Here is a 27,866-nt window from a genome sequence, read left to right on the forward strand (position 1 = left end):
CTCTGCAGCTCATGCTCTCAATATTTATTGCAGTTGGTTTTTTGTACATTGGTTCTTTGTCAGTCTTTTTGTATGTATTTTTTTCATAAAATTCTATTGTGTTTATTTTATCCCTGTAAGTACCTGCAAGAAAATGAATCTCAAGGTAGTATATGGTAACATATAGTATAATACTTTGATAATTTACTTTGAACACTATCCCTGCATCCTTTGTGTCAAGCTGATAACATTTATATTTCAGTGAGATCACCTCTTGTTCTTACTGAAGAGTGTGGAAATGATCCGTCTTGCAACAATCTAGTGAACCTGCATTGTACACTTTCAATTCACCAATTTATCTCTTCCTGCATTGGAAAATTCAATTGGTGTGCAATTTTGCATTAAGACATCCTTAGTCTTGTATTTAATTCCTCTTAAAGCCCAGTGTGTTTGCCTTCCTTTTTGCTTTTTGCACCTCCGTGTTAATTTTCATTGATTCAGTGTACAGCAACAACTGGGTTCCCCCAGATACTGACACCTCTTAATCTTTCATCATTCATGAGGTGCTCTGCTTTTCCAATTTTATTTATGTATAGTAGGTGATTAACATTCTGGATTTATATTCACACCCATTCATTTAACCTCATATTTCTCCCTGAAATCTCTAGGCATCCTCTGGAATGCATTTTACTATTTATTTTTGTGTTTGCATCTTTTGATATATTGCATTTTATCCTCTTAATCAAATCATCAACACACATTATGGACAGGTGGGGCTCCAGTACTGATCCCTTGGCATTCTAAAGGACACAAGCTTGTAAAGTGAAAAATAATTAATTTTTCTTGCTTTCTTACAGTAAACTGATCCATGCCAGTAATTTCTTATTAGTTTCATGTGCTTCATTTTGGTTAATAACTTCTTGTATCTATTTAAAACCTTCTCAAAATCCAAAAGATAATGGATAATTTTTCTTGTACTGCATTACCACTTCCCTCTAAGTTCGTATCTTTTCAAATGTTGTAGTCCTTATCCTACTAGTTAGACCCTGAAAGAAAACTTTTAACAGATTCATGAATAATGATTTCCCAGTTTTACATGTGTACTCTTGATTTAAGTTATTTTTTGTTATTGACCTATTATACATTCCTAAATAATAGATTGTAGCATTTTCTCTATCCTTGATGTTCAGACAACTATGCATAGCTGCCTATTTTCTTTAGCCATCTCTTTCAAAACCTTAACATTTACATCATTAGGGTTTAATGCCTTTCAGTCCCATTGATTTTCTGCTGCTGTTTTTTTGGACAAAATGCTACTTTTCTACCTCGTTCACTTTAGATCAGTGGTCTCTACTATTTCTGAGGGGTTTTTTGCGAACTACTTTAAGATATATAAAGCATTTGTTTAACATTTCTGCATTTGCTTCATTCTTCATTCCTGTCTCCCAGTCTGGAAGGGACCAACATTAGCATTTTGTTACTGTTTTCTTTGAAAACGTATACATAGAAGCTCTCACTGTTCTACCTTGTTAAACCTCTGAGATTCCTTTGTTTGATTATTAGCCATGTAAGAATTGTCACCAAAGAGATTAATAATGTGGAGGCACAGCATGAAAAACTGGGTTAGGCAAACAGGTATGTATGAGTATTTCCTTAACCCAGTTTTGTGCATTTCCTTGATGCACTTTTTTTTCTAGCCTCACTCTTAATTCTCAAGACACCATGAAAGTTAAAACTAAAGTCACCAAGATGGCTTCAGTAATAGCACCCCGGTCAGAATATTTGGTTGTGCAATTAATTAGGTAGCTATATTAACCATGAGAGGGTTACTTTGTATTATTTTGCTAACTTAATTTCATTGCTGACTATTGGGTTTGTAAAAGTTCAGGCAAATCCTCTTGGACCATCAAGTGATTGGGTGAGTGGTCAGTTACAACAATTGTTTACAAAATATTCAGAAAAAAATACCCAACTATTTGATGTTATAGTCCTGTAATGTCATAACATTTGTTGCAGGAGGAGGAGTGAATGACAGAAAACAGCTTCCTGTTGAGATAAGCTTTTTAATATAAAAAAAAAGTTTTCTCCCACATCTAGGGTTAAAATACATAATTAATTCAAATTCAAATATTTTTTGTCAATTTAGAACACGATGAAAATATATAATACATTTATCAGCATTGTAAACTATAAAGAATAATTCAGAATACAGTACTGGCAGTTCATATAAACAAAGGAACACAAAGCTTGCCTTACATTTGCTTTTATTTATAACAACGTGTCAGTTAGCTGAATAAGCTCCATGACATTGGTGATCCATTGGCAAGCTTATAATGACAACAGCTTTATGTTTGCTTTTCTTTCATTGTATGTCCAGGGATGGAAGGCCAATCAGAAATATTGTCCATTCTATTTGAATAAACTCACAAACTAATAAAGTGGGAGATTTTTTAAGTTTAACACTGCTTTGGAATCATATGTGTTAAATGTTCACCACCTGCATCTGTAACAGAAATTACATACACACTATTTTATCTTTAAGTTAATAAATTGAATAGCCAGAAGATTTTCTTTTTAAAATTTGTTCACTTCTTCTTTCAGTGCTGAGCATCTTGTGGAAGAAAATGGGAGCTTTTCTAGATAAACCAAAGATGGAAAAACATAATGCTCGTGGCGAGGGGAACAATCTACATTATGGACTGAGCAGCATGCAAGGTTGGCGAATTGAGATGGAAGATGCGCACACAGCAGTTATTGGCCTGCCACATGGACTTCATGCATGGTCATTCTTTGCCGTCTATGATGGGCATGCCGGATCCCAAGTTGCTAAATATTGCTGTGAACATTTGTTGGATCACATCACTAGCACCCAAGATTTCAAAATCACTGATGATCTGACAGAGCCTTCTGTGGAAAAAGTAAAGAATGGAATTCGTACAGGATTTCTGCAGATAGATGAGCATATGCGAACAATTTCTGAGAAGAGGCATGGTTCAGACAGAAGTGGGTCAACAGCAGTGGGAGTCATGGTTTCACCCAAGCATATTTACTTCATCAACTGTGGAGACTCACGAGGATTGCTCTGTAGGAATGGGCAGGTTCATTTCTTTACACAGGATCACAAACCAAATAATCCACTGGAAAAAGAGCGCATCCAGAATGCTGGTGGCTCAGTGATGATTCAGCGTGTGAATGGTTCCCTTGCTGTTTCAAGAGCTCTTGGAGACTTTGACTACAAATGTGTGCATGGGAAGGGACCAACAGAGCAGCTTGTCTCACCAGAACCTGAGGTTTATGAAATCGAGAGAACAGACGATGACCAGTTTATTATCCTAGCATGTGATGGGATTTGGGATGTCATGGGGAATGAAGAGATCTGTGAATTTGTTAAATCCAGACTAGAAGTTAGTGATGACCTTGAAAAAGTTTGTAACCAGATTGTTGACACATGCCTGTACAAGGTATATTGAATATCCTTTCCAGTTTTATTATATTTGATCATTTTCTGTTATCCTTTAACATACTAGAATTAGATTTATCATTGCTGTCGTATGACATGAAATTTGTTTGGCAGCTGCAGTGCAAAGGCATAAATATCTATAAATTACAAAAATAAATAGTGAAAAAAAGAAATACCAAGAATGGTTCAAGGACTGTTCAGAAATCTGATAGTAAGGTGAAGGAACTGTTCCTAAGACGTTGAATGTTGGTGTTCAGGCTTCTGTATATCCTCTGTGATGATAATAACCTGATAAAAATGGTCTTCAAAGTAAAGCATATATTGTTAATTTTTCAGTACTGAATTCCATCATGCCTTGAGAGTGACTAGCAATTATATATACTGCAGGGACTGTTGTGTTCCTGCTGTCTGAACTGTCTTTAGATTCTGGAGATAGTTATAGATGGAGCTTGCTTCATGTGCCTTCTGCAAAATTGCATTGTTGTTTGCATAGCATCGTGAAATTATTTATGGGTTTGTGAGTTTTTAAGAAAGAAATGTTATTCTGTTGGAATAACATTGAAATGCCGCTGATCTTGCTGAAATCAACAAATACAGGTGGACCTGGTGACAAAATTTGTAACCTAAGTGTAAAATCCTAAAGATGTGCTATAGTGATAGTATGGACATGCTTTACTAGTGGCCTTGAGATCTGGGCAACTCAATATATAAATTGTGGGGAAGGGACATGCTTTTTAACTAATGAGTTAGGTTTTTGAATTATTCTGTAGGATTTTTGCACAAGTGGGGATATAAAACTAGGTGAATCATCCAGGGCTATTCATTGCCACTGGGTGTATTTATAGTGGAGTTTGATTAGTAAAGGCATCGAAGGTTATGGTGAGAAGGCAGAAGAATTGGGTTGAGAAGGATAATAAGTCAGCCACAATGGAATGGTGAAGCAGCGTCAATGGGCTGAATCATCTAATTATGCTTCTATGATGTATGGTCTATGTATTATAGAATGTTCTTTCAGTGCAGCAATTTAATTTAGTTATATTGTAAATAAAAGGTGAACTGGAATACAAATTCCTATGAAATCACTGATCAGAAAGCAAATTTTTGATTTGCAAAATTTGAGAGCAGAATAGCTTATGCACTAAAGGCAACATGTGCATTCTCTTTGAAATATTATTCAAGATTTTTTTCACAGGTGAAGTGCTGAATTTTGATAAGGTTATTCACTTTGTTCATTAAATATGAGAAAACTTTTCAACTAATTGTATTTCCAAAGTGATTCTTGTAGTGATTATTTTGAAACTGTTTGTCCAAGAGCTAAGCAGCAAATATACTCCTGGTGTTGTAGCTGAACGCTGACTCTCACCATGTTTACTTTTAAATCTGCAGGAAACTTGACTAGTGGGATATATATAATTTTTGCCACAAGAACTACCTTTAGTAAGTGATTTAGTGTATATTTTGCTTATGTATTTGTATCACTGATATTATTTCTCTTCCACCTTCAAAACAGGGGAGTCGAGACAACATGAGTGTTGTTTTGATTTGCTTTCCAAATGCACCAAAGGTGTCGCCGGAAGCAGTGAAAAGAGAAGCTGAGTTGGACAAATATCTGGAGAGCAAAGTGGAAGGTGGTGCATCTAAAAAAACACTTGCTGCTAAGTAAAATAACTTTAAAAGTAATTAAATTGTGTTAACCCTCTAAGTTCGTTTATGTGAACTGGCATCTAAATTTTATAAGTCTTTTATTTGCATTTGCTACTCAGTGAACTTAACTGGTACTTCAGTATAATGCTGGATATAATGCTTACTACCTGAAACATTTTATTAAAATACTGTATAGATTACAATTTTACTTTTATAAAAATTTCTTTGTGCTATTATAGATAAATGTCTGAGCTTAGAGGGATAACTTTCAGTTAATACTGTTAAGTTGCAGTTTTCAGTTACGTATCATAGAGTTCTTGGAGAAGTTACTAGTTTATACTAGCACTTGGCAGTTTGGTTGTGGTGACCATTTCACTTGCAGGACAATTAAATTCCAATAATTATCAATGTGATTCAAGAATGTGTGGTTGTTATAATTGTTATCCATCTGAAAAATTAATGCTGCTAGTGTAATTATTTACTGTAGTTTGCTCAGGTTTCTAAAAGCTGTCATTGTTACAATGTAGCTGTGCCCTCGAAGTGTTGCTGCTTTGGTTCTGCCAACTACAAAAAAGTAAACTATCACGTTCATGTTTTAAATGCTCCATCAAAATGTTGTACTCGGTTCAAACAAAACATTCTGTTTGTAATATAATGTTAAGCACCAGGTTAGGCATCCTGGGCAAATGTCTGCATTTTTGAAAAAAAAGTTATTGCCCTTGTTCTAAATTTTCAAAATTTTGAGTTCATTATATGTAATTTCTGATATTTTGTTGAACAGGAAAAATGGTCATACAATCAATCATTGTGTGTTACAGCCCACTTCAATTCATCTGTTGTGAATAATTTGTCACTTCATCTTTGCTTCCCAAGTTGAAAATATATCACTTCATTTTTGCTCCCCAAGTTGAAAATAAAGCTGGCAATCAATATTTAAAATAGATCAAAATAAGTTCCTTGATTGCTACAGCTATGAAGTTTGAATGATGTAATGGGGTTAACTTGAATCACCATTCCAAATAAAATAAATTTCCATATGAAGACAAAATCTGATATTACAGAAGTTATACCTTTTTTTATTTAAAAAAAACAAGTATGCTTTTGATGTGCATACATAAGCAGGAAATAATGTGTACTCTTCAAAAATTCAAGTTAAGCTCTTGACCATCCCAGCATTGGATGGATGAGTATTAACTTAATTATGGTTAGCTTAATTTAAGTGTAGGATTATCTGTCATAGCAATGTGAAAATGCTGTTTTTTTAATTAAAAACTCTGTGTTTATATTAACACATAAATTTGTTGACTTTATCTAAACATGAGATTGATTTTTTTTATATATATATATATATACCAAGCAATAATCATTCACATTCAGATTTAAAATGCATGACCGTATAGTTGACCTATTGCATGTGACCATGTTGGGGAAAGTCTCCACTTTAAAGGCATTTTTATGCCCATAATCACAATTGATTATTTTTAATTACATTTCATCATATATTAAATAAAATACAGGAAGTGATTGTGGATAGCTGACATACATAATATTCAATTTGCTTAAAAAGAAATGAATTTAAATTTAGTACTTTCAGCATTGCCTACTAGTGAGAATTCATGTTTTTGAATCTAATTATAGCACATACCTGCAATGCTTGTTAGACATTTGACTGCAAGCAGACCTGGCTGAAAAAATAAAACATAAATAGCCAAAATAACTGGGTTAAAAAAATTACATACATTGGTGCAAAGGTTTTTTTTCTTAAAGCAGTTCTTCCATTGGAAATAGCAGCAAACATTTTGGCTGGCTCACTGTTTGTTAGAAACCCCTGGCAAAAATGCCTTCTAATCTGTAAATCTATATGCTTAATTTTTTGTTACATGAATTCAAACCACTTTAAAATGCTAAAATAATATCAAAATGAATTACACCAACAATGTAGTTTATTTTTCAATGCTTGGAGCAATAGGAAAGAAGTGCCATTTTTATTGAAAATAGCTGAGTTGTAGTTTGTAAAGTATTCTGCAGTTTTTTTTTTAAAAGGAATGTTATGTTAAATTTTCGGTATCTGTTAGTCATGTAGAGTTGCTGTTCAAGTTAGTGGATACTCACGGCACATTTATACAGAAAACTTCTCAATCTGCCGTCAGATTTTACTTTGAATCTCACCAGGACCTCTGTTCCCACACTGGAAAATTTATTACATGGAGTATCTAAATAAGGAAGTTATGTGGTTTTGGGTATTAATAGCAATAGCATCTAATAGTCAGAAAATTTGCCAAACTGGCACCATCTAAGTCTGAAGGGTGCTGGAATATTGCAGTTCTACTGTATCGAGTATTAAAACAAATTAAAAAGGGAGCACTTGACTACAGTTTGATGCAGCATTGAATTTGGAGGCAATTTGTAATGTATGATTAGGATCTGCATTTTTATAGTTGGTACCTATATGAATTTACTGCTCGATGGGAATTGGGACAAAACTGGTATCAATTATAAATGCATGAAGTGAACTTAAGTGTGCAGTAGTTCAAAGATGAAATTTCGGTCCAAAATAGACCTATTAAAATGCACCTTCAAAATTGATTGTTCTGTGCAGTCTTGCTTATGTGAACAAAAGGTTTCAAATACCTGTGAATATATGTCATTATGTTTGTCAGTTTGGTCTAGTTTAGTGACAGGTCAGAGAACCATGTACATACACGCTATATTCCAATTTTAAAATATTTTGGCTTTAAACATGTACAGATTTATCAGTAATATTACTTTTGTAAAATTATGGAACTGTAGCTGATATTAAATTTCTTAACTCCACAATAAATTTCCTTTTAGTACAGGTTACAAACTATATTCCAAATATTAGTAATCCTTTTTCATTCTTTGATAAGTAACTTCCTTAAATGTATCAACTGAACAGAATATGAATTCTATTTAATTACATTAAGATGGCATAGAGACTGCTGGGCATTGTCATAAATAATTTGAACATTACAAGCAAATGAAGAGGTGTGCATTTATGAATGATACAGAATGCAGTTGTATGCTATGATGTGATGTCAAATGTATACTAACAGTTGCATTGCATGGCAGTAATTCCATTGTGTATCAGTTATGCACACTTTTGAACTGATTATTATTATTACATAATACCTTGATATGATCTAGAAAATTAAATTTAACTGAATTTCATACTGAATCACTGATGCCTACCATAAATTTGAACCAAAATACCACCCAAATTACGGATTTGCTGATCAGATAACTTCATTACATGACTTAATTCCTTTTTATCCTTGAGACAGTGAGGCTTGGAAATTTGATAGCTTGTAAGTTTCCGCTGGAAGCTGTCATGTTCATGAACGTAGTGCAATTATTATCCAATTAAGCTAATTTTTAAAGGGGAATTAGTTAAACTTATAAATGTACGATTTTTCCTTAAATTGTTGGGGTGTCCATCAGGCATAATTTTAAATTTCTCTTAAGTTTTATTTATTTTTATTTTATCTTCCTTTTCCTATAGTCTTTTCAAAGTGTAAGAAGAAAAAGGATTGTGTGTGGGGATATATATATTTTAATAATTGGATTGATTTTCAATCAACTAAAAAGACGTTATATAATGTACTTTATAACAGGTAATTTAATGATGTATTTTCCTAAGTGATATTTCAGGTAACAGTGAAATATGCTACAAGTTGGCACTCTGCAGATGGATAGAAGCAATAGACATATACAGTGGAAGAAATATAATAATTTGTGAAAATTAATACCTGTTGTATTGAAGATTTATTCTGTAGCAGCATCAGTTAATCTCCCTTGGCTGTGCCTATGTCTCTGGTAACAAGCAGTATATTTGTCTTATTTGTGGAAGAAACAATGAGATGCTAAATTGTCTTGCTATCATTTTGTCTCAACATCTTCATTCAAATAAGACCTTAAAGTATTTACAAGCATATACTGTGACGAAAAGGTGATTAATATAATGTAGTCACTTGCTTAATGTTTGCACACAAAAATTTAGCAAAATGATAATCTTATATATAAATTGAGCAGTTTAGTTATGATTTAAAATATATGGCTAGTAAGTAGCTGTAAATCTTTTATTTTTGTATAGTAAATTATACCTGTAGGATTAAATACAGTATACTGATAATGTTAGTCATAGTAATAAAGTTATGTTAAAAAGTTATTCTAATAAAGACTTTTGCTGAATCAATTCTGAGATCTTTGATTTTTTTTCATACAACTAAGTTTTAGGAAGCATTTGTAGAATACTTCCCTAAATCTATTTAAAGGCTATTTTAAATCCCACAAGTAAGATTTCTCTGTTAGGATCGCTTTTCATTAGTTAAAAATAGAGCTAATTTGTGTGGTGAATGATGCATACCAGTTCAAACCCAGCAGCTTTAATACATCCGTTAAATTTTTCATGAATTGTTGCATGTTTTTAGAACATTGGTCAGATTTCAAAATTTTCTCCTATTGTTAAATGTCCTATTTTTGAACCTTAATAACTGGGTACTCAAAAATTCATCCCATTGTTATATAAGTTGAATATTGTCAATACAAATATCTTATGGGAAGCTATATCATTACCGGAGGATTCACTGATCTTTCATGGTTGCTGCTATGTTGTTTGTCTCATAGTTTTTCCAATTTTGATTTTCTTATATTCACATAGTTTTAAAATGCATATTCTACTGACCCACAAGTCCTTCTGATTTCCCAGAAATCTTTGAGAAGCAGGGTGCTGAGGGGGTGCCAGATGTAGTCCACATGATGCGTGCTTTGTCGTCGGAGAGCATCCCAAACCTCCCACCGGGAGGTGAACTGGCCAGCAAGTGAGTGCACAATGTGTGGAATCATAACTTACATTTAAAAATCAATATGCACTGGAGAAAGGAACTTAATAGGGGCTGCTAATCGCATGCAATATATAACTTTCCATACCAGCACAAATTCACTGCCTCATTTTGCATTTTGTAATGGTGGGAATAGATGTTATTGACAAAGGAAGGGAACTTTTAGCAAATCTGTATTTCAAAAGCATTTATCTTATTTTTAATAATGTGATAAATGGATGGTCCAAAAGCATGTGTGCATAGATTAATCTTGTTTTTTCATAGTGATTAACAGTCCCATTTTAACCCCTTACAGTGCAAGATCAATTTATGATTATTTCATCTTAACGCTAATACTGAAAGTTATAGATAGATTAATAAAATGATTTGTAAATTTGGATGTGCATTATGGAACAAATTTTGCATTCACTTAAATATGTAAAATTCCCATCTATAAATTCTGACCAAACTTGATGACTTAGATTTACGAGTGTTATTAAGCTTCCGTAATTATAATTTAAGTTGCAGTATCCTTTTTGCATCAGGCTTCTTGAACAGTTTTAAAGCTTACAATTAAAACCTATTAAACCACAGATTAATTATGTAATTGAATTAAAATTACATTTTTAACTTTGCCAGAAGCATCACGAAATGGCAGTGTAAAATCCCATGAAAAGGATTCTGCAAATACTTTGAGAAATTTGCATGCTATTTGATACCAGTACATTGTAAAAACAATATAACTTTAATTCATAGAACTCTACAAGTAATTTAGCTAAACATGAGTTCCATACAGTATTGTGTAAAAGTCTTGGGCATGTATATATAGTTAGGCTGCCTAAGACTTTTGCACAATACTGTATTTATTTCAAAGTGGGCAGAGGGTGAGTTTGTGAATCTGGCAGGAGCCAAGGATGTTGGGAATGGTGAGGGTGGAGCACCATGGAAGGGTTTGGGACAGGTGGTGGAGAAGGAATGGGGGGTGATGGCAGGTGTATACACACTCACCCAGAGATACCAGGCAAGCTCACTTCATTACAAACCGTTGGTTTATTTATCATTACAGAATGTCTCTGGTGCTTCCAGCTCCCTCCCCTTTCCCTTTCCTTTTTTACCAACCATGATTCCCCTCTCCTTGCCCGCTTTCCACTCTCAGTCCACAATAGAGACCCATTTCAGAATTGGGTTTGTCTTCACTCACAGAAACATCGTGAAATTTGTGTTTTTGCAGCAGCAGTGTAGTCAATACATACATACATGCAAATTACTACAATACGGTGCAAAGGTCTTAGGCACCCCATCTGTATATATGTGCCTGAGACCTTTGCACAGTACTGTATATTTCAGTATTGTATAATTTTGAATATCTATTTCAAACACAGGACATTACTAGCATTGTATCTCTACTTAGAAAATTGAATAGCTTTTGAGAATATAGTATTGAAGTAGCCTGATGTTCACATGGGTAAATGAGGTACATGTTCATGTTGGTATATATTAACCCCTAATAAATTTGTTTGCCAACATGCAATCAGGTACACCAAACATTCTTTCTGGTTATTCTAAATAGAAAGGCAGACAGTTGAACCAATATATCTAATTAAATTTTAAAAAGTATATGAATTCTCGTCCAACAATTTTTTGGGGTGAGAAAGTTTATTTTTAATTTTGCCCAGAAACTAATTGCAAGTGTTTTTTTTTATTATTGCTCATTGGTACATGATTACAAATTAATGTTATAAATACTGAAATATTTTTTTCCTAAAATATAGTTTTCTTATTAATAATATTTGATAGTGTTGTAGACCAACTGAACACCAAAATTTCTGGTTCTGTCTGCTTAAGACCATAAGGCATATGAGCAGAATTAGACCATTTGGCCCAGTGAGTGAGCTCTGCCTTTCCATCAAGGCTGATTTATTATCCCTCTCAACCCCATTCTCCTGCCTGCCCCCTCCCCCAATAACCTTTGACACCTGTACTAACCAAGAGCCTATCAACCTCTGCTTTAAATATACTCAATGGCATGACCTCCACAGCAGTCTGTGGCATTGAAATCCACAGTTTTACCACCATCTGGCTCAGGAAATGTCCTACATCTCTGTTCCAAAGGGGTGTCCTTGTATTCTGAGGCTGTTCCTCTGGTCCTAGACTCCCCTATTATTGGAGACAGCTGCTCATTGTCTACACGATAGGCCTTTCAATATTTAGTAGGTTAAAGAGTATCACATCAGATCCAAATCTCATCAGGTTATATATATTGTAGTTGTTAGTTAGATATCAGAGCAGAAACCTTGACCAATTGCCACCTCCTTAATTTATTAAACTGAAGTTAGTAGTTACTATATTTCGAGAAATGAAAGGGTTCAGCAAACTTTAAGCATCAGAGAGCTATCTCCAATACTACATGTGAAACTGAACAGTAATGCCCGATAGGAACTTTGAAGTTGTAGTAATTAAGGTAAAATAACAAAAAAAGCATTTTCATTTTAATAATGATATTTTCCAAAGTGCTTCACGTGAAAGTTATTAAACAAAATTTAACATTGAGAAGCATAAACATTCAGATACTGTGTGTGCCTGATTGCCTTGAGGAAAGTCTTGAAGGAGAATAGAAATGTGGAGTACTGTACCAAAACCTATATCTTTGGGAGTTGACTCTAGTGTTGAAGCACTTAAAATTGAGTGGATACACAGGAAACTAAGATTAGGAGTTCAGAAGTTGTAGAGAATGGAGGAAATTGCAGATTAGATTAGATTTATAAATGAGGATTAGCATTTCAAGGTTGGGATTGACAAGGGGTTTTGAATGAACAAGAAATCACTGTTCAATTAAGCAACTAAAGGGAGGAGGAAACCGTAAATATCTCCTCTGTCAGTGATGGTGTCTTTTAAGAGTCTCCAATTGCAGATGTCGCTCCACTCTTCAAGAAGGGAGAGAGGCAGAAGAAAGGAAACAATAGGCCAGTTAGTCTGACCTTAGTGGTTGGGAAGATGTTGGAGTCAATTATTAAGACTGAGGTTTCAGGGTACTTGGAGCTGCATGATAAAATAGGTTTCCTCAAGGGAAAATCTTGCTTGACAAATCTGTTGGGATTTTTTGAAGAAATAACAAGCAGGGTAGACAAAGAAGAATTGATTAATGTTGTGCACTTGGATTTTCAGAAGGTCTTTGACAGGGTGCCACACATGAGGTTGCTTAACAAGCTACAAGCCCATGGTATTACAGGAAAGGTACTAGCATAGGCAAAGAGTGGGAATAAAGGGAGCCTATTCTGGCTGGCTGCCAGTGTCTAGTTGCGTTCCACAGAGGTCTGTGTTGGGACCAATTCTTTTTATGTTACTTATCAATGATTTAGATGATGGAATTGATGGCTTTGTTGAAAAGTTTGCAGATGAGTTGAAGATAAGGTGGAAGGGCAGGTATTTTTGGAGATGTAGGGGGCGTTAGAAGGATTCAGATTAGGAGAATGGAGAAAGAAATGGTAGATGGACTACAGTGTTGGGAAGTGTATGGTCATGCACTTTGGTAGAATAAATGAAAAGGTTTTTTTAAAATGGAGATAGAATACAAAAAACTGAGATGCAAAGAGACTTGGGAGTTCTTGTGCAGAATTCCCTAAAAGTGAATTTGCAGGTTAAATCTGGTGAGAAAGGCAAATGCAACGTTAGCATTCATTTCAAGAGGACTGGAATATAAAACCAAGGATGTAATGTTGAAACTTTATAAAGCACTGTTGAGGCCTCAGTTGGAGTATTGTGAGCAGTTTTGGCCCCCTTATTTTAGAAAGGATATGCTGAAACTGGAGATGGTTCAACAGAAATTTATGAAAGTGATTCCAGGATTGAATGGTTTATCATATGAAGAGCATTGGTTGACTCTGGGCCTGTATTCACTAAAATTCAGAAGAATTCGGGATGACCTCATTGAAACCTATCGAATAGTGAACGGCCTTGATAGAGTGGATGTGGAGAGGATGTTTACTATGGTAGGAGAGTCTTAAGACCAGAGCACACAGCCTCAGAATAAAGAGGTGTCATTTTAGAACAGTGATAAGGAATTTCTTTAGCCAGAGAGTGGAATTCTTTGCCACAGGCAGCTATGCAGGCCAAGTCTTCATGTATATTTAAGGCAGAGGTTGATAAGATTCTTGATTGGTCAGGCATGCAGGGATATGGGGAGAAGACAGGAAATTGTGGCTGAGAGGAAAGTTGGATCAGCTATGATGAAATGGCAGAGTAGACTTGATGTGCTAAATGGCCTAATTCTGCTGCTATATCTTATGGTCTAATGATCTCAGTCTTCTGAGATTTCAGCCAGTTGCAAGTAATCCTTCTAATGATAGGAAATTACACTGAAGAGAGTAAAAACTACAGGTCCAGAAAGATCCTTGCTGTAGTTCTGAAATAATGTCAGTTACAATGTTGGCACTAACTCAACAAACCTGAAAGTTACTCAGGATAGAAAGGTAGTTAAAAACATGCTTTATTCCAAACATTATCTGGCTTTCAATCATTTGAATATTGGTAAAAGAAGTTGTGCCATTTACTCACAAGTAACATGCATATTGGTCCTCCTTGTCCCAATGTGTACAAATGAGTTAAACCCTGAAGCTGAGGTGAGATTAACTGCTCTTGACTTTATAGAAGCTGTTCATTGTGTATGACATCAGGGAACTCTAATGAAGTTGTAATTGACAAGAGTTTGCTGGGAAGCGGAGAAGGGAAATAAGTGGAATGCAAAAAAAAGGCAGAAGAATTCAACTCACATTGTGGATCAGCTTTCACCATAGAGAATACAAGTAATATTCTAAAAGTAGTTGTAAGTGGGGAAATGAAAGGGGGGGGGGGAATCTCAGAGTGAAAATTAAAATAAGAATGTTATCCTGAATAAATTGTTGCTCTTTCCTGATTTCATCCCAGTGCTTTACAGAAGGGACAAATGAGACAACTGATATATTGATATTGCTTTCTAAAACTGCCTAGATTTGGAAAAGGCACAATAAGATTGAAAGATAGCTAAAGTAATTTGTTTTCTCAAAAAGGAAAAAAGACAAAGCAGGAAACAATTTTTAATATTTGTCATGAAATATATTTAAAAAGCTATTATTATTACAGGATGCTTAAAAATATTTGAAAGAAATAATATTTAACCAATTCATTGAATTTTCCTTGAAGACTGAACAGGCTGTAGTTTATGAGAATATGTTGGATGTATCAAAAATATCCAGAAGGCATTTGATAGATGCCATGTCAACAATTATTGCAGAAAATAACAGTTCCTAATGTAAGTGGTAATATATAGGCACAGGTAGATTAGCTGGTTTGAAGGAGACAGTATGAATAAATGCATCTGCTGGCAAGATGTAGTAAGTGGTGTGCCACAGTGATCAATGCTGGGGGCTCAAATTTTTTTTATAATTTAGATAACTGGGTGAAAGCATGGAAGGCTTGGTTATTAAATTTGTTATTGTTGCAGAGCATTGGTTAGACTGCCATTTAAAATACTGTATAGGTTACTGGTTTCCATTTTTAAGGAAGTTTGTTAACATTTTAGAAGCAGTTCAAAAGAGGGGTAATAGATTAATGCTTGAACATGAGGCATTTTGACAGGATATTTGGGGAGAGGAGGTTTCCTATTGTGGAAACACTGGAACTATATAAGATTAAGGTAAGAACAGTCTGTTCTCTCAGAATCATGAGTCTTTGTCCTTTGCTTTCTTATATAGTGGGGAGGTATGCCGGTGGGGGGGGGGGGGTGTGAGGAAAAGAATGTGATGAAAGCAGAATCATTGAATATTTAGAGATAATTTGATTCACGAAAAAGGGGTAAAGAGATACTGTGGGTAAACAGAAAAGTAGTCATGAGATTACAGTTGCATTAGTGTTGATTTTGTTAAGAGGTGGCACAGGTTCAAGTGGCCTAGTGACCTATTCTTTGCTGCTCTGAATTCGTATGTCCATATGTATTGGCTGGAGAGACATAAAAAGCAAAGAAAAATTGTTGCATTTGTTGGAGGCAAAGCATCTTGACTTTGGAACTTGCTGCAGGTGTGTCTGAAGATTAAGAATTTGGCTGTTCTCAGTGATGTTCCCTTCATGATAATGTCAAAAGAATTTCTGTTCATAGATAATTAGAAAATGAGATACATTTTTTAAGAAATACAGCATGGCAGTAGGCCCGCACCACCCAATTACACCCATGTGACCAATTAGCCTACTAACCTGTACATCTTTGGGGTGTGGGAGGAAACCCATGTAGTCACTGGGAGATTGCACAGTCTTCTTATAGCAGCGAATTGAACTTGGGTTGCTCACAGTTTGATAGCATTTTAAGACCATAAGAGTTAGGAGCAGAATTAGGCCATTTGGCCCATCGAGTGCTCCGCCATTCAATCATGGCTAATCCTTTTTTCCCCTCCTCAACCCCACTCCCCAGCCTTCTCCCCATAAACTTTAATGTCATGTCCAATCAAGAACCTATCGAGCTCTACCTTAAGTACACCCAATGAACTAGCCTCCACAGCTGACTGTGGTAATAAATTCCACAAATTCACCACCTTCTGGCTAATGGTACCCTATACACCATTGTGCCACCCATGATGTTCTGTGACATTTGCCTTTTCAGTAAAAATGCAATCATTCACTTAAAAGAAGATTTGATAATATGTAGGCAAAAACTGATAAGCGGCAAGTAATACCAGGCAATAACCATCTTCATTAAGAGGAATGTAATTACCCTCCCCTGACATTGAAAGATTTTCCCACTGCCAAATTGTGGATTACTTGGCAGAAACTAGTTACAAAAGCAAACCTAATATTAAATATGTTGCTATAAGTACTTCACAGCCTAACTCCCAAATCTCTTTATCACAGTCAGGATGGGTCAGAGTTAAGTTGAGATATTGTAATTGACTGCAGCTTCAGCGACATTCAAAATGTAATGGTATTTGGGGCAAACTAGGTGGTAGATAATTTTCTAGTCTAAGCATTTATTTCATTCACCACTTGAACATTTTGCTGTGAAATCGAGAAAATACTGAGCTGCAACATTTAATGGCTTCTTTAAAAGTTGTTCTATATCTGTGAACTCTGCAGCCTAAAAGCACTAGGGTAGCTATCCCCCAGGGCTGATCAGCTATAGGATTCTGCTTCGAGTCGCACAATGATTTGACTTGGACATTTGTTCTTGCTTCATTGTATGATGTCAAAAGAAAGCTGTGTCACTATCTTTTGTAAATTATGTACTGCCGTGTTAATCATTTGCCGATTACCACATAGGGCAATAAGTTAGTTACAAAAAATTAAAAAATGCTACTTTGGCATAGTTAATTATATCCTTGCAGTGAAGATTTGAAAAATGGATTCTTCAAACTAGAATACATATAGCAGAGTTTCAGATACATTCTGTGGAAATGGAAGCTGGCTTGGAATTGAAACTCGGGTAACTCATGAGTGAAAGTTTTAGCAGTGGTTTTCAAGAAGACAGAATTGTGTTGGAGTGATTATTAACCAGAAGTTTATTTTAGGATTAGTAGAACATTAACATTGTGTATGAAGTGGTTCAGCTGTAGAAAATTGCCAACAAGAAGGTTGGATTTTTTTTTGTCATGTGAAAAGCATGGTTTAGGTACCTGTTGCAAGAGGTTTTGGTGAATTCTGTGCAGGATGTTGAGTCATCTATTTTTACAGCTTAGTAAAGACCAAAGGGCTGCTGTTCAGACAGAATTAAGTATGGTTAGGCAAAGGGTTGTTTTACTCCTATCATAATGAGCCTAACTATTTTGGATGATGCTGTTAAAGGTCTAGATATAGATAGGAAATATGAGGTGACAACACAAGGAGGATTGAAAGACTGTATTCTTGGGAGATTCCAGTGGAAGTAGCACAGAGAAAATATGAAGTCATTGCAGGCAGTTCTCTTGACAATGAATGGGTAGATAGGAGTGTCATGTCTTATTCTGGTGAACAAATTTGGTATGATTGATGTTTACTTATACTGTAGCTTAAATTAAGGTGTATTTTTAATTTGGAAATTAACCAGTCCCAAGTGGTTCCTGTATAGTAAGTGGTGAAACTGAAGGAGCTGATGCCTAATAACTCCATTTTTACAGCTTCAGTCCTGGCCTCTAGTGCTATATCTATTGTGTTTGCCCATTCTTGTGACCATGGGTGCCCATTCTTGTGACCATGGGATTTCCTTTGAGTGCTCTGTTTTCTGCGAACATCCTATAGATATGCAGGTTTGTAGGTTAATTGCCTACTGTAAATTGCCTCTAGTGTAAGTGAGAGAAATCTGGAGGGGGGGTTAATGGGTATGTGGGGGTAATTAGCAAACAAATGGGATTGTTGTGAGGGATAGCAATTTCTTGAACCAAGTAGCCTTTTCTGTGTCAAGAAATCAAAATTCTGGAAGTGACGACCATCAATAATAATGGTTATTATTTTATGACCATGTATGTGGAACACCTTTAACGAGTCACTCCAATAATAACTAAATTACTGTTGCAATCCATGAAGAGTAAAAAGATGAATAGTGATGAGGTCAAAATGGCTTAACAAACAAAGGCAACAAAAATGGAGCTGTGTATATACAGGTCCTCCTGTGATGATTAAAAGTAAGTAGCTTTTTCAGTTACTATTTTTTTAAGAACTGATGGTTACCCAGCATTTGGTAAATAACATTATGAATTTTATAAATTCAATCCATAGAAATAGGCTTTTCAGCCCACTGCATCTATGTGAACCACCTATACTAATTTTGTTTACCTGCATTAATTTTGTATCCCTCTATGCCCAACTTGTTCAAGTAATGGTCAAGATGCCTCTTAAATGTTCCTATTTCTGCAACCACTTCATCTGGCAGCTCATTCCAGATGTATGAAACATTTACTCCTCAGATCTCTTAAACCTCCTCTCTTTCACTTTAAGACTATGTACTTTAGTTTTAGGCATCCCACCACTGGAAGCTGACTCTGGCTATCTACCCTATTTATGCATTTCAACATTTTACATATTATTACACAGTTTAGAATTCTAACAAAGGTGGTACTCAATTTGTTTTAAGCATTTCTGGGAAATGAAGTAATTTGGGGAAAAGGATGATGCAAATATTTAATTGGGCTGAGCATGCCAGCATGTGGAATACTGCTGTCTTTTCTTGTAAATTTACAATTTGAATGTAATTATTCTTTAATGCTTAATTTATTTTAAGAAATGAAATATTACTCATTTTGTAACATAAACACTTTTCATTTTACTGATGGCTATTTTTAGTCAACATCAACTTGAATGCATACATGAAAAACTTCTGTTTTTATTTTCTTTAGGCGGAGTGTTATTGAAGCAGTTTACCACAGACTGAATCCTTGTAGGGCTGATGGTGTGAGTAACTGTACTATACTTTTAGCATTAGTAGTTTAAAGTAATTAAAGTTTGTTGTATTTGTAGAATCAATAGAAGCCAGTAACATTATGCCAAGCCAAGAATTCTAAATATTTGTTATTAATGTGCCATTTCTGGGCTGAAAAGCCATCATTAGTAGAAATTCTTTAATGTAAAAAGATAATATATAACATTTATTGAAATTAAATCCTATATTGTCAAATATTATAGCATGGAAGAGACTACTTAGCCTACAGGTGCTGACGTTTTGAAGGAATTATTCCATTTCACCTAGCTTTTTCCATAAAAACCTGCAAAATATTTCTCAAGTTCTCAACTTGACTCCATAGGAATTTAGGAACTGTAGCGGTATGCTACACGCAGCGCTGAAATAACGACATGTAGTAGATGAGCTGCAGTTGCAAAAGAGATTTATTTGAACTTCGCGGCCTCGCTTTTAAGCCTTCCCGATTCCGCCCTCCCTGGGCGGGAATGCTGTAGGAGGCGCATATTCACAGTCCCGTCCCGCGCACGGGCTTTTCCCCTTGCTGGTGAAGTAGACTTGGCAGCCTTTTTGGGACTGGCCTCAATGCTGGCGTGCGCTGATTTGTGAGCCGGTTTGAGTGCGCTGGGAAGTGGGTCGCCATATAACCTCCCCCCCCCCCCCAGAACTGGCGATACACCCCCCAATGTCCACAGTCTGGGCCGACTCTGTTTGGGAAGTCTGCCTCTGCGCCACGGTGCTGGAATCTCGACCGGCTGCACCACGTCCACATGGGCCGGTGTGAGTCGGTCCACCGTGAAAACCACCTCTCTCCCCCCCCCCCCCCCCCCAGTGTCCAGCACGAATGTGGACCCGTTGTTTCTGATCACTGTAAACGGCCCCTCGTAGGGCCGCTGTAGCAGTGCCCGATGTCCGCTTCGTCATACAAAAACGAACTTACAGTTTAGCAGGTCTTTGGGTACGCAGGTCGGGTTCTGCCCATGCTGCAAAGTGGGTATGGGGGCCAGGTTACCGAGCCTCTCGCGTAGTCTGCCCAGGACTGCTGCGGGTTCTTCCTCTTGCCCCCTTGGGGCTGGTATGAACTACCCTGGGACGACCAGGGGTGCGCTGTACACCAACTCGGCTGACGAGGTGCGCAGATCTTCTTTGGGTGCCGTGCGGATTCCGAGCAGGACCCAGGGAAGCTCATCCACCCAGTTAGGTCCTCTCAGGCGGGCCATGAGAGCTGACTTCAGGTGACAGTGGAAACGCTTCACCAGTCCGTTTGACTGTGGGTGGTAAGCAGTTGTGTGGTGCAGCTGTGACTCCAAAAGGCTGGCCATAGCTGACCACAGGCTGGAGGTGAACTAGGTGCCTCTGTCGGAGGTAATGTGGGCCAGTACACCAAAGCGAGATACCCAGGTGGCGATCCGTGCCCGGGTGCAAGATTCGGAGGTGGTGTCGGTGAGCGGGACCACCTCTGGCCATCTTGTGAACCGGTCCACGATAGTGAGGAAGTGCCGCACTCCACACGACACTGGCAGGGGGCCCACGATATCCACATGAATGTGGTCGAAATGCCGGTGGGTGGGGTGGAACTGCTGCGGCAGAGCTTTGGTGAGCCACTGCACCTTGGCAGTTTGGCAGTGCATGCACGTTTTGGCCCATTCACTGACCTGCTTGCAGAGTCCGTGCCAAACGAACCTGTTGGGAGATCATCTGGACAGTTGTCCTGATGGAGGGGTGCGCTAATTTATGAATGGAGTTGAAAACGCGCCGCTGCCGGGACGACGGGGCACGGTTGGCAGGTGGTGACGTCACAGAGTAGGGTCCTCTCACCTGGGCCTATGGGGAGGTTCTGGAGCTGCAAACCGGAGACTGGTTCTGTAACTTGGGATCTTGTCTGCCTGCTGCGCCTCCGCCAATTCTTCATAGTCTACCCCTTGGGACAGGGCTTGAATGGTAGGGCGAGAGAGAGCGTCTGCCACGCCATTGTCCTTTCCCGAGACATGCTGGACATCCGTCGTGTATTCAGAGATGTAGGACAGATGTCGCTGCTGGCGGGACGACCAGGATTCGGACACTTTTGTGAACGAAAGGTAAGCGGTTTGTGGTCCGTGAACGCGGTGAAGGGCCTACCTTCCAAGAAGTACCTGAAATGCCGGATTGCCAGGTATAGCGCCAACAGTTCCCGGTCAAAAGCACTGTATTTGAGCTTGGGTGGTCGCAGGTGTTTGCTGAAAAACGCCAGGGGTTTCCAGCGCCCCTCAATGAGTTGTTCCAGCACCCCACCGACTGCCGTGTTAGATGCCTCCACTGTGAGGGCGGTAGGGACGTCCATTCTGGGGTGCACTAGCATCGCGGCGTTTGCCAAGGCTTCTTTGGTTTTAATGAAAATGGCGGCGGACTCCTTGTCCCAGGTAATGTCCTTGCCCTTACCCGACATCAGGGCGAAAAGGGGGCGCATGATTCGGGCAGTTGAAGGGAGGAAGCAGTGGTAGAAATTTACCATGCCCATGAATTCCTGAAGGCCTTTGATTGTGTTGGGCCGGGGGAAATGGCGGACTGCATCTACCTTAGCAGGCAGAGGGGTTGCCCCGTCTTTAGTAATCCTTTGGCCCATGAAGTCGATGGTGTCGAGCCCAAACTGGCATTTGGCCGGGTTGATTGTCAGTACATATTCACTCAGTCGGGCATAGAGTTGACGGAGGTGGGACAGATGCTCCTGACGACTGCTGCTGGCTATGAGGATGTCGTCCAAATAGATGAAAGTGAAGTCCAGGTCGCGTCCTACCGCGTCCGTTAACCGCTGAAATGTCTGTGCGGCATTCTTTAGGCCGAATGGCATGCGGAGGAACTCGAAAAGGCTGAAAGGGGTGATGAGTGCTGTTTTGGGGACGTCGTCTGGATGCATCGGTATTTGATGGTATCCCCAGATGAGGTCCACTTTGGAGAAGATCCGTGCGCCATGCAGGTTTGCTGCAAAATCCTGTATGTGCGGCACAGGGTAGCGGTCTGGTGTTGTAGCCTTGTTCAGCCTGTGGTAGTCGCCGCATGGTCTCCAGTCCCCTGATGCTTTGGGCACCATGTGCAGGGGGGAGGCCCAAGTGCTGTTGGACCGCTGTATGATCCCCAATTCCTCCATCCTCTTGAACTCCTCCTTCGCCAGTCGGAGCTTGTCCGGGGGAAGCCTTTGAGCACGGGTGTGGAGGGGTGGTCCCTGGGTCGGGATGTGGTGCTGTACACCGTGTCTGGGCATGGCTTCTGTGTACTGTGCCAGAACCGATGGGAAATCCGCCAGGACTCTGGTGAAGTCGTTGTCGGGCAGGTTGGTGGAGTCTAGGTGTGGGGTTGGCAACTGGGCTTCACCCAGGGAGAACGTTTGAAAGGTCTCGGCATGGACCAGTCTCTTCCTTGGCAGGTCAACCAGTAGGCTGAGAGCCCACAAAAAATCTGCGCCCAGGAGCGGTTGGGCTATGGTGGCCAGTGTGAAGTCCCACGTGAACTGGCTGGAGCCGAACTGTAGCCACACCGTACGGGTGCCGTAGGTCCTTATTGTGCTGCCGTTTGCAGCCCTCAGGGTGGGACCTGGTGCCCTGTTGCGGGTGTTGTAACTCATTGGAGGTAAGACGCTGATCTCGGCTCCGCTGTCGACCAAAAAGCGGCGTCCCAACTGCTTGTCCCACACATACAGGAGGCTATCCCGATGGCCAACCGCCGTAGCCATCAGTGGCGGCTGGCCTTGGCGTTTCCCGGGAACTTGCAGGGTGGGCTACAGCGGTGGGCTTCTGCGCCCCACCGCTGGTGGTAGAAGCACCATTGTTCGTTGGTCTCCTCACCCCTCCCTCTGGGGTTAGTGGGCCCTGCTGCCGGGCCGGGTCTGGTCTGCTGCTGGGAGCGTGGCCTGGTGATCTGTGCGACAGGTGTCCCACTCTCCTTGGCTTTCCACAGCAAGTCTGCCCGAGCTGCCACCTTCCGGGGGTCGCTGAAATCCGCGTCAGACAGCAGCAGGCATATGTCCTCGGGCAGCTGCTCCAGGAATGCCTGCTCAAACATGAGGCAGGGCTTGTGTCCTCCGGCCAGGGACAGCATCTCATTCATCAAAGCCGATGGCGGTCTGTCTCCCAAACCATCCAGGTGCAGTAAGTGGGCAGCTCGCTCGCGCTATGAGAGTCCGAAAGTCCTTATGAGCAGGGCTTTGAATTCCGCGTATTTGCCGTCCTCTGGGGGAGACTGTATGAACTCCTCAAACTGGACCGCTGTTTCCTGATCGAGGCAGCTCACCACGTAGTAGTAATGCGTGTCCTCCGAGGTTATCTGCCGAATGTGGAATTGGGCTTCTGCTTGCTGGAACCATAGGTGAGGTCGTTTAACGAAACTGCATGAACAGATGTGGCGTCGTTCATCTTCGGCTCAAATATCGTTTGGGCCGTCGGGGTCACCAATTGTAGCGGTGTGCTACACACAGCGCTGAAATAACAACACGTAGTCGAAGAACTGCAGTTGTAAAAGAGATTTATTCGAACTTCGCGGCCTCGCTTTTAAGCCTTCCTGATCCCGCCCTCCCCGGGTGGGAATGCTGTAGGGGGCGCGTATTCACAGTCCCATCCCACGCGCAGGCTTTTCCCCTTGCTGGTGAAGCAGACTTAGCGCCCTTTTTGGGACTGGCCTCAATGCCGGCGCGCGCCGATTTGTGAGCCGGTTCGAGTGCGCTGGGAAGTGGGTCGCCACAGAGCCTTCTTATGGAATCTAATAACATCAGTCTTCTGTTCTAGATCATAACCCTCTCATTTATTCTCTTGGTTCTTTTACCAATTATTTTAAATCTATACCCTCTAACTACTGACCCCATAAAATTCACTCCCATTTTATAATGTACCTTATGATCTCCCCTTAAACTTCTCTGCTATGGAGAAAGAATGCTAGCTTATCTATGCTCTTCAAATAGTTGAGTTCCTTTGTACTTGCTTCATGGTAGTGAATCGGTCCTGCTCCTCCCTAATGCCTCATGATTCTTCATATGTCTGTAACTGATAATTACAGACAACACTGTAATTGAAGCTCAGCTAGCCACTTTAAAAATTCTCTTCTTTACTTCAGAACACTGATAAAATAGGATATGAATTTTGACACTTGGAGGATTCCACTATTTATTTCCCACCCTTCAGGAAAAAAGAGTTGGACACGAAAATCTAAGTTGATGTTGGGAGTCTCCTTAATTTAAGGACCAGCTGAGAAATTGCACTTTCATTGTTGAAGGTGCCTTTTTTCAGTTGGTCATTACATTAAAGCTGTTTGCTTTCTCAGGGACTAGGAAGAAATGTAGGGGATTTTGCAGATATATTTTGTATTATCCTTTAGATAATATAATAAATAAATCAAAATTTCTGATCATAGTTACACAGCTGTTTGTGGGTAGTTCGCTATTTGTAAATTGTACAATGTTTTATCCATTGCAACAGTGACCACACTACAAAGTATTTAAGTGGTGATACACTCAATAAAACCATTATGTGATACTTCATCAAATAGGCAATCCTTCTCCACACTAGCCAATGATTGTTAGGTTAGTTCTACTTTATCTTTTTGAATAGGGTTGTTACATTTTCAGTCTGCTGTGCTTTTCCCAGATCTAGTGTCACTTTGGTCCTGACCTCTTAACAGCTTTGGTCCACAAGAGATTAGTTGCAGAGGCAAGGTGGGTGTGCTTACCCTTGACTTCAAGAAACAATTTGACCATGTGTAATGAAGTTGTGTCCTGGTTAAAAAAGAACACATGTCCCAGAAATCTAAACTAAAAACAAAAAAAATGTTAGAAACACTTACTAGGTCAGGCAGCATTAGTGGAAAGTGTAACAGTTAATTTCTTGTCAGATAAGTTGATGAAGGATCCCTGAACTCAAAAATTGTTTCTTTTTCAATTGGTGCTGCCTGTCCTATTGAGTGTTTTAAGCATCTTCCATGCTTTTAACATTCTCAATTTGTTCTGTCCTCTATCTATTTTACTGCCTTTATGCTGTTATTTGTTCTATTGTTTATCATTCTTTACTTTTAATGTACCTTATTCCTCCTCGATATTGCATCACCCCTGTGCAATGCCAGATTTATCTCCTCCTTTAGTAGGAGTTAACATCCAATGAAAACATGGGTTTCACCTATGTGGCTTTTCGCAGTCCCCAGAACTGACTTCTGTGCTCCTGGATGCTGAATACCTTCTTTCTGGAGCATTTGCCCAACCACACATTTAGATACCTTATCTTCTACTTTCTGAATTCATTAGCATCTGCTGTTGGAAGTAAATCAGGTATTACAACCTTCAAGCTCTTGATCATTAACTTTCTCTTAAATTTGTAAAACTCTGCCTTTTGGACTCCTACTTGTATTGTTAGTTCCAAAAGGAACCTTAATTTCTAACAGTTCCCTTTCTATTTGCTGAATGTCTCTCTGTGACATGTTCCTGTTAATGTGAAGGGCAGGACTTGGCAGGGTTAGTGAAATGGACCAAATACAGGGAAATGAGTCTGCATGGTGATCGGCATGAGAAAATTGGATCATAGGGCCTGTTCCCATGCTATATGATGCTGTTTCTTACCCCTATTCAATAATTTTTGAAGTATAAGTTAAATATGCTGAAAATAAATGCCAGGTGCCATAATACTTTCACATTTAGAACATAAAACATAGAACACCACAGCACAATACCGGCATTCGGCCCACAATGTTATGCTGTAACCTACACTAAGATTGATTTAATCCTTCCCTCCTACATAGCCTTTCACTTTTTTTTTCTAATGTCCATGTGTCTCTAAGAGTTTCTTAAATGTCAGTAATGTATCTGCCTCTACCACCACCACTGGCAGGGTGTTACATGCACTCACCAGTCTGTGTTTTTTAAAAAAAACCTCATCCAGTCACCTTAAAATTATGACCCCTGATAGTAACTATTTCCACCCTAGGGAAAAGTCTCTGCTATCCACTCGATCTGTGCCTCTTATCATCTAGTACCTCTGTCAAGTCACCTCTCACCCTCCTTCATTCCAAAAAGAGAAGCTCTAGCTCACTCAACCTCACCTCAAAAGACAAGTTTTTTAATCCAGGTAGCGTTGTGGTAAACCTCCTTTGCACAAACTAAAGCTTCTACATCATTCCTATAATGAGGTGACCAGAACTTAACACTGTGGATTTACCAGGTCTGATAGAGCTGCCACATTACCTCACGACTCTTAAACTCAATCTGCCAACTAAGTAATGAAGGCCACCTTGTTAACTGAGGGATCTATGGACACGGGCCCCAAGATCCCTCTGTTCTCCTATACTGCCAAGAACCCCATTGGTCACCACCTCCAGGCAGAATATGCTGTATCTACAGCCAACCTCTCCCTTCTGTAGACAGCCCAATAATAAATTCTCACAAGCATCCCTGGATCCCATGCCTCCTGACTTTCTGAATCAGTCTACCATAGGAACCATATCCAATTTTGCCTTACTAAAATCCATATACTCACATCCACTGCTCTACCTTTAATGTGCATTGTCCCATCCTCAGAGTTCAATCAGCTTGTGAGGTGATACACGTGCTGCCCCTCACAAAGCCATGCTGACTATCCCTGATCAGACCTTCCTTTTCCAAATGCTTTTAAATCCTGTCTCTAGAAACTTCAATTATTTGCCTACCACTATAGGAAGACATACTAGTCTATAATTCCCAGGGTTATCCCTACACCCATTCTTGAACAAAGGAATAATATTTGCCATCCTTCAGTCGTCGGGTACTACTTACGTGGCCAGTGATGACACAGGTCATTGCCAAAGGCATGGCGATCTCTTCCCGCACTTCCCATAGTATCCTGGAATATATTCCATCTGGCTTCAGTGACTATCTATCCTAATGTTTTCCAAAGGTTCCAGCACATCCTCTTTCTTAACAACAACATATTCGAACATATTGAAGTGTTTCACACTGTCCTCACAAATGTCAAGGTCCCTCTCACTGATGAACACTGGGGCAAAGTATTTATTAAAGACCTCCCCTACTGTTTCCGACTCCAGACACATTTTCTCTTCTATTCCTGGTCGGTCTAATCACTCGTCTATTCATCACATGCATGTAGAACAACTTGGAGTGTTCCTTATTCCTACTTGCTAACACCTTCTCTGGCTCTCCTAAGTCCATTCTTAAGCTGATTCCAGGCTACCTTGTAACTCTCTGGCCCTGACTTATTCTTGTTTCCTAAACCCTAAGTAAGCTTCCTTTTACTTCTTTACAAAATGTTCTACATCTCTTGTCAGCCATGGTTGCCTCACCCTACTTTCTTTCCCTGCTTCAATGAGACAAACCTATCCAGAATCCCATGCAAGTGCTGTCTGATTAATGTCTTCATTTCCATTTTGCATTTCCCTGAGTATATCCTTTTCTAGTTACGCTCCCAAGTTTTTGTCAAATAGCATCATAATTCCTCCAGTTAAATACTTCCCATGCCATCTGCTCCTATCCCTGTCCTAGGCTGTGGTCTGAGAATTGTGGTCACTGTTTCTGCAAGGCTTACCCACCAAGAGAACTGTCACCTGACCTGCTTCA

The 27,866-nt window shown here is 39.2% G+C and overlaps 1 protein-coding gene across 7 annotated transcripts in view; it reads left to right on the plus strand.

Annotated features, from left to right (window-relative positions):
• The window catches only part of ppm1aa (protein phosphatase, Mg2+/Mn2+ dependent, 1Aa), a 60,926-nt gene that overhangs the window by 10,648 nt on the left and 22,412 nt on the right, over positions 1 to 27,866 (plus strand). For 5 of the 7 annotated variants that reach the window (XM_059959847.1, XM_059959841.1, XM_059959862.1 and 2 more), the window contains 4 exons: positions 2,581 to 3,440; positions 4,950 to 5,067; positions 9,810 to 9,921; positions 19,251 to 19,305. In XM_059959847.1, coding sequence (XP_059815830.1) covers positions 2,604 to 3,440; positions 4,950 to 5,067; positions 9,810 to 9,921; positions 19,251 to 19,305 — 1,122 coding nt within the window. In that variant the 5' untranslated portion in view covers positions 2,581 to 2,603. The remainder of the gene's footprint in view (positions 1 to 2,580; positions 3,441 to 4,949; positions 5,068 to 9,809; positions 9,922 to 19,250; positions 19,306 to 27,866) is intronic. The other 2 variants (XM_059959869.1, XM_059959882.1) reach the window with 1 other exon arrangement.

This window comes from Hypanus sabinus, chromosome 2, assembly GCF_030144855.1.
Source record: "Hypanus sabinus isolate sHypSab1 chromosome 2, sHypSab1.hap1, whole genome shotgun sequence".
Classification (NCBI taxonomy): domain Eukaryota; kingdom Metazoa; phylum Chordata; class Chondrichthyes; order Myliobatiformes; family Dasyatidae; genus Hypanus; species Hypanus sabinus.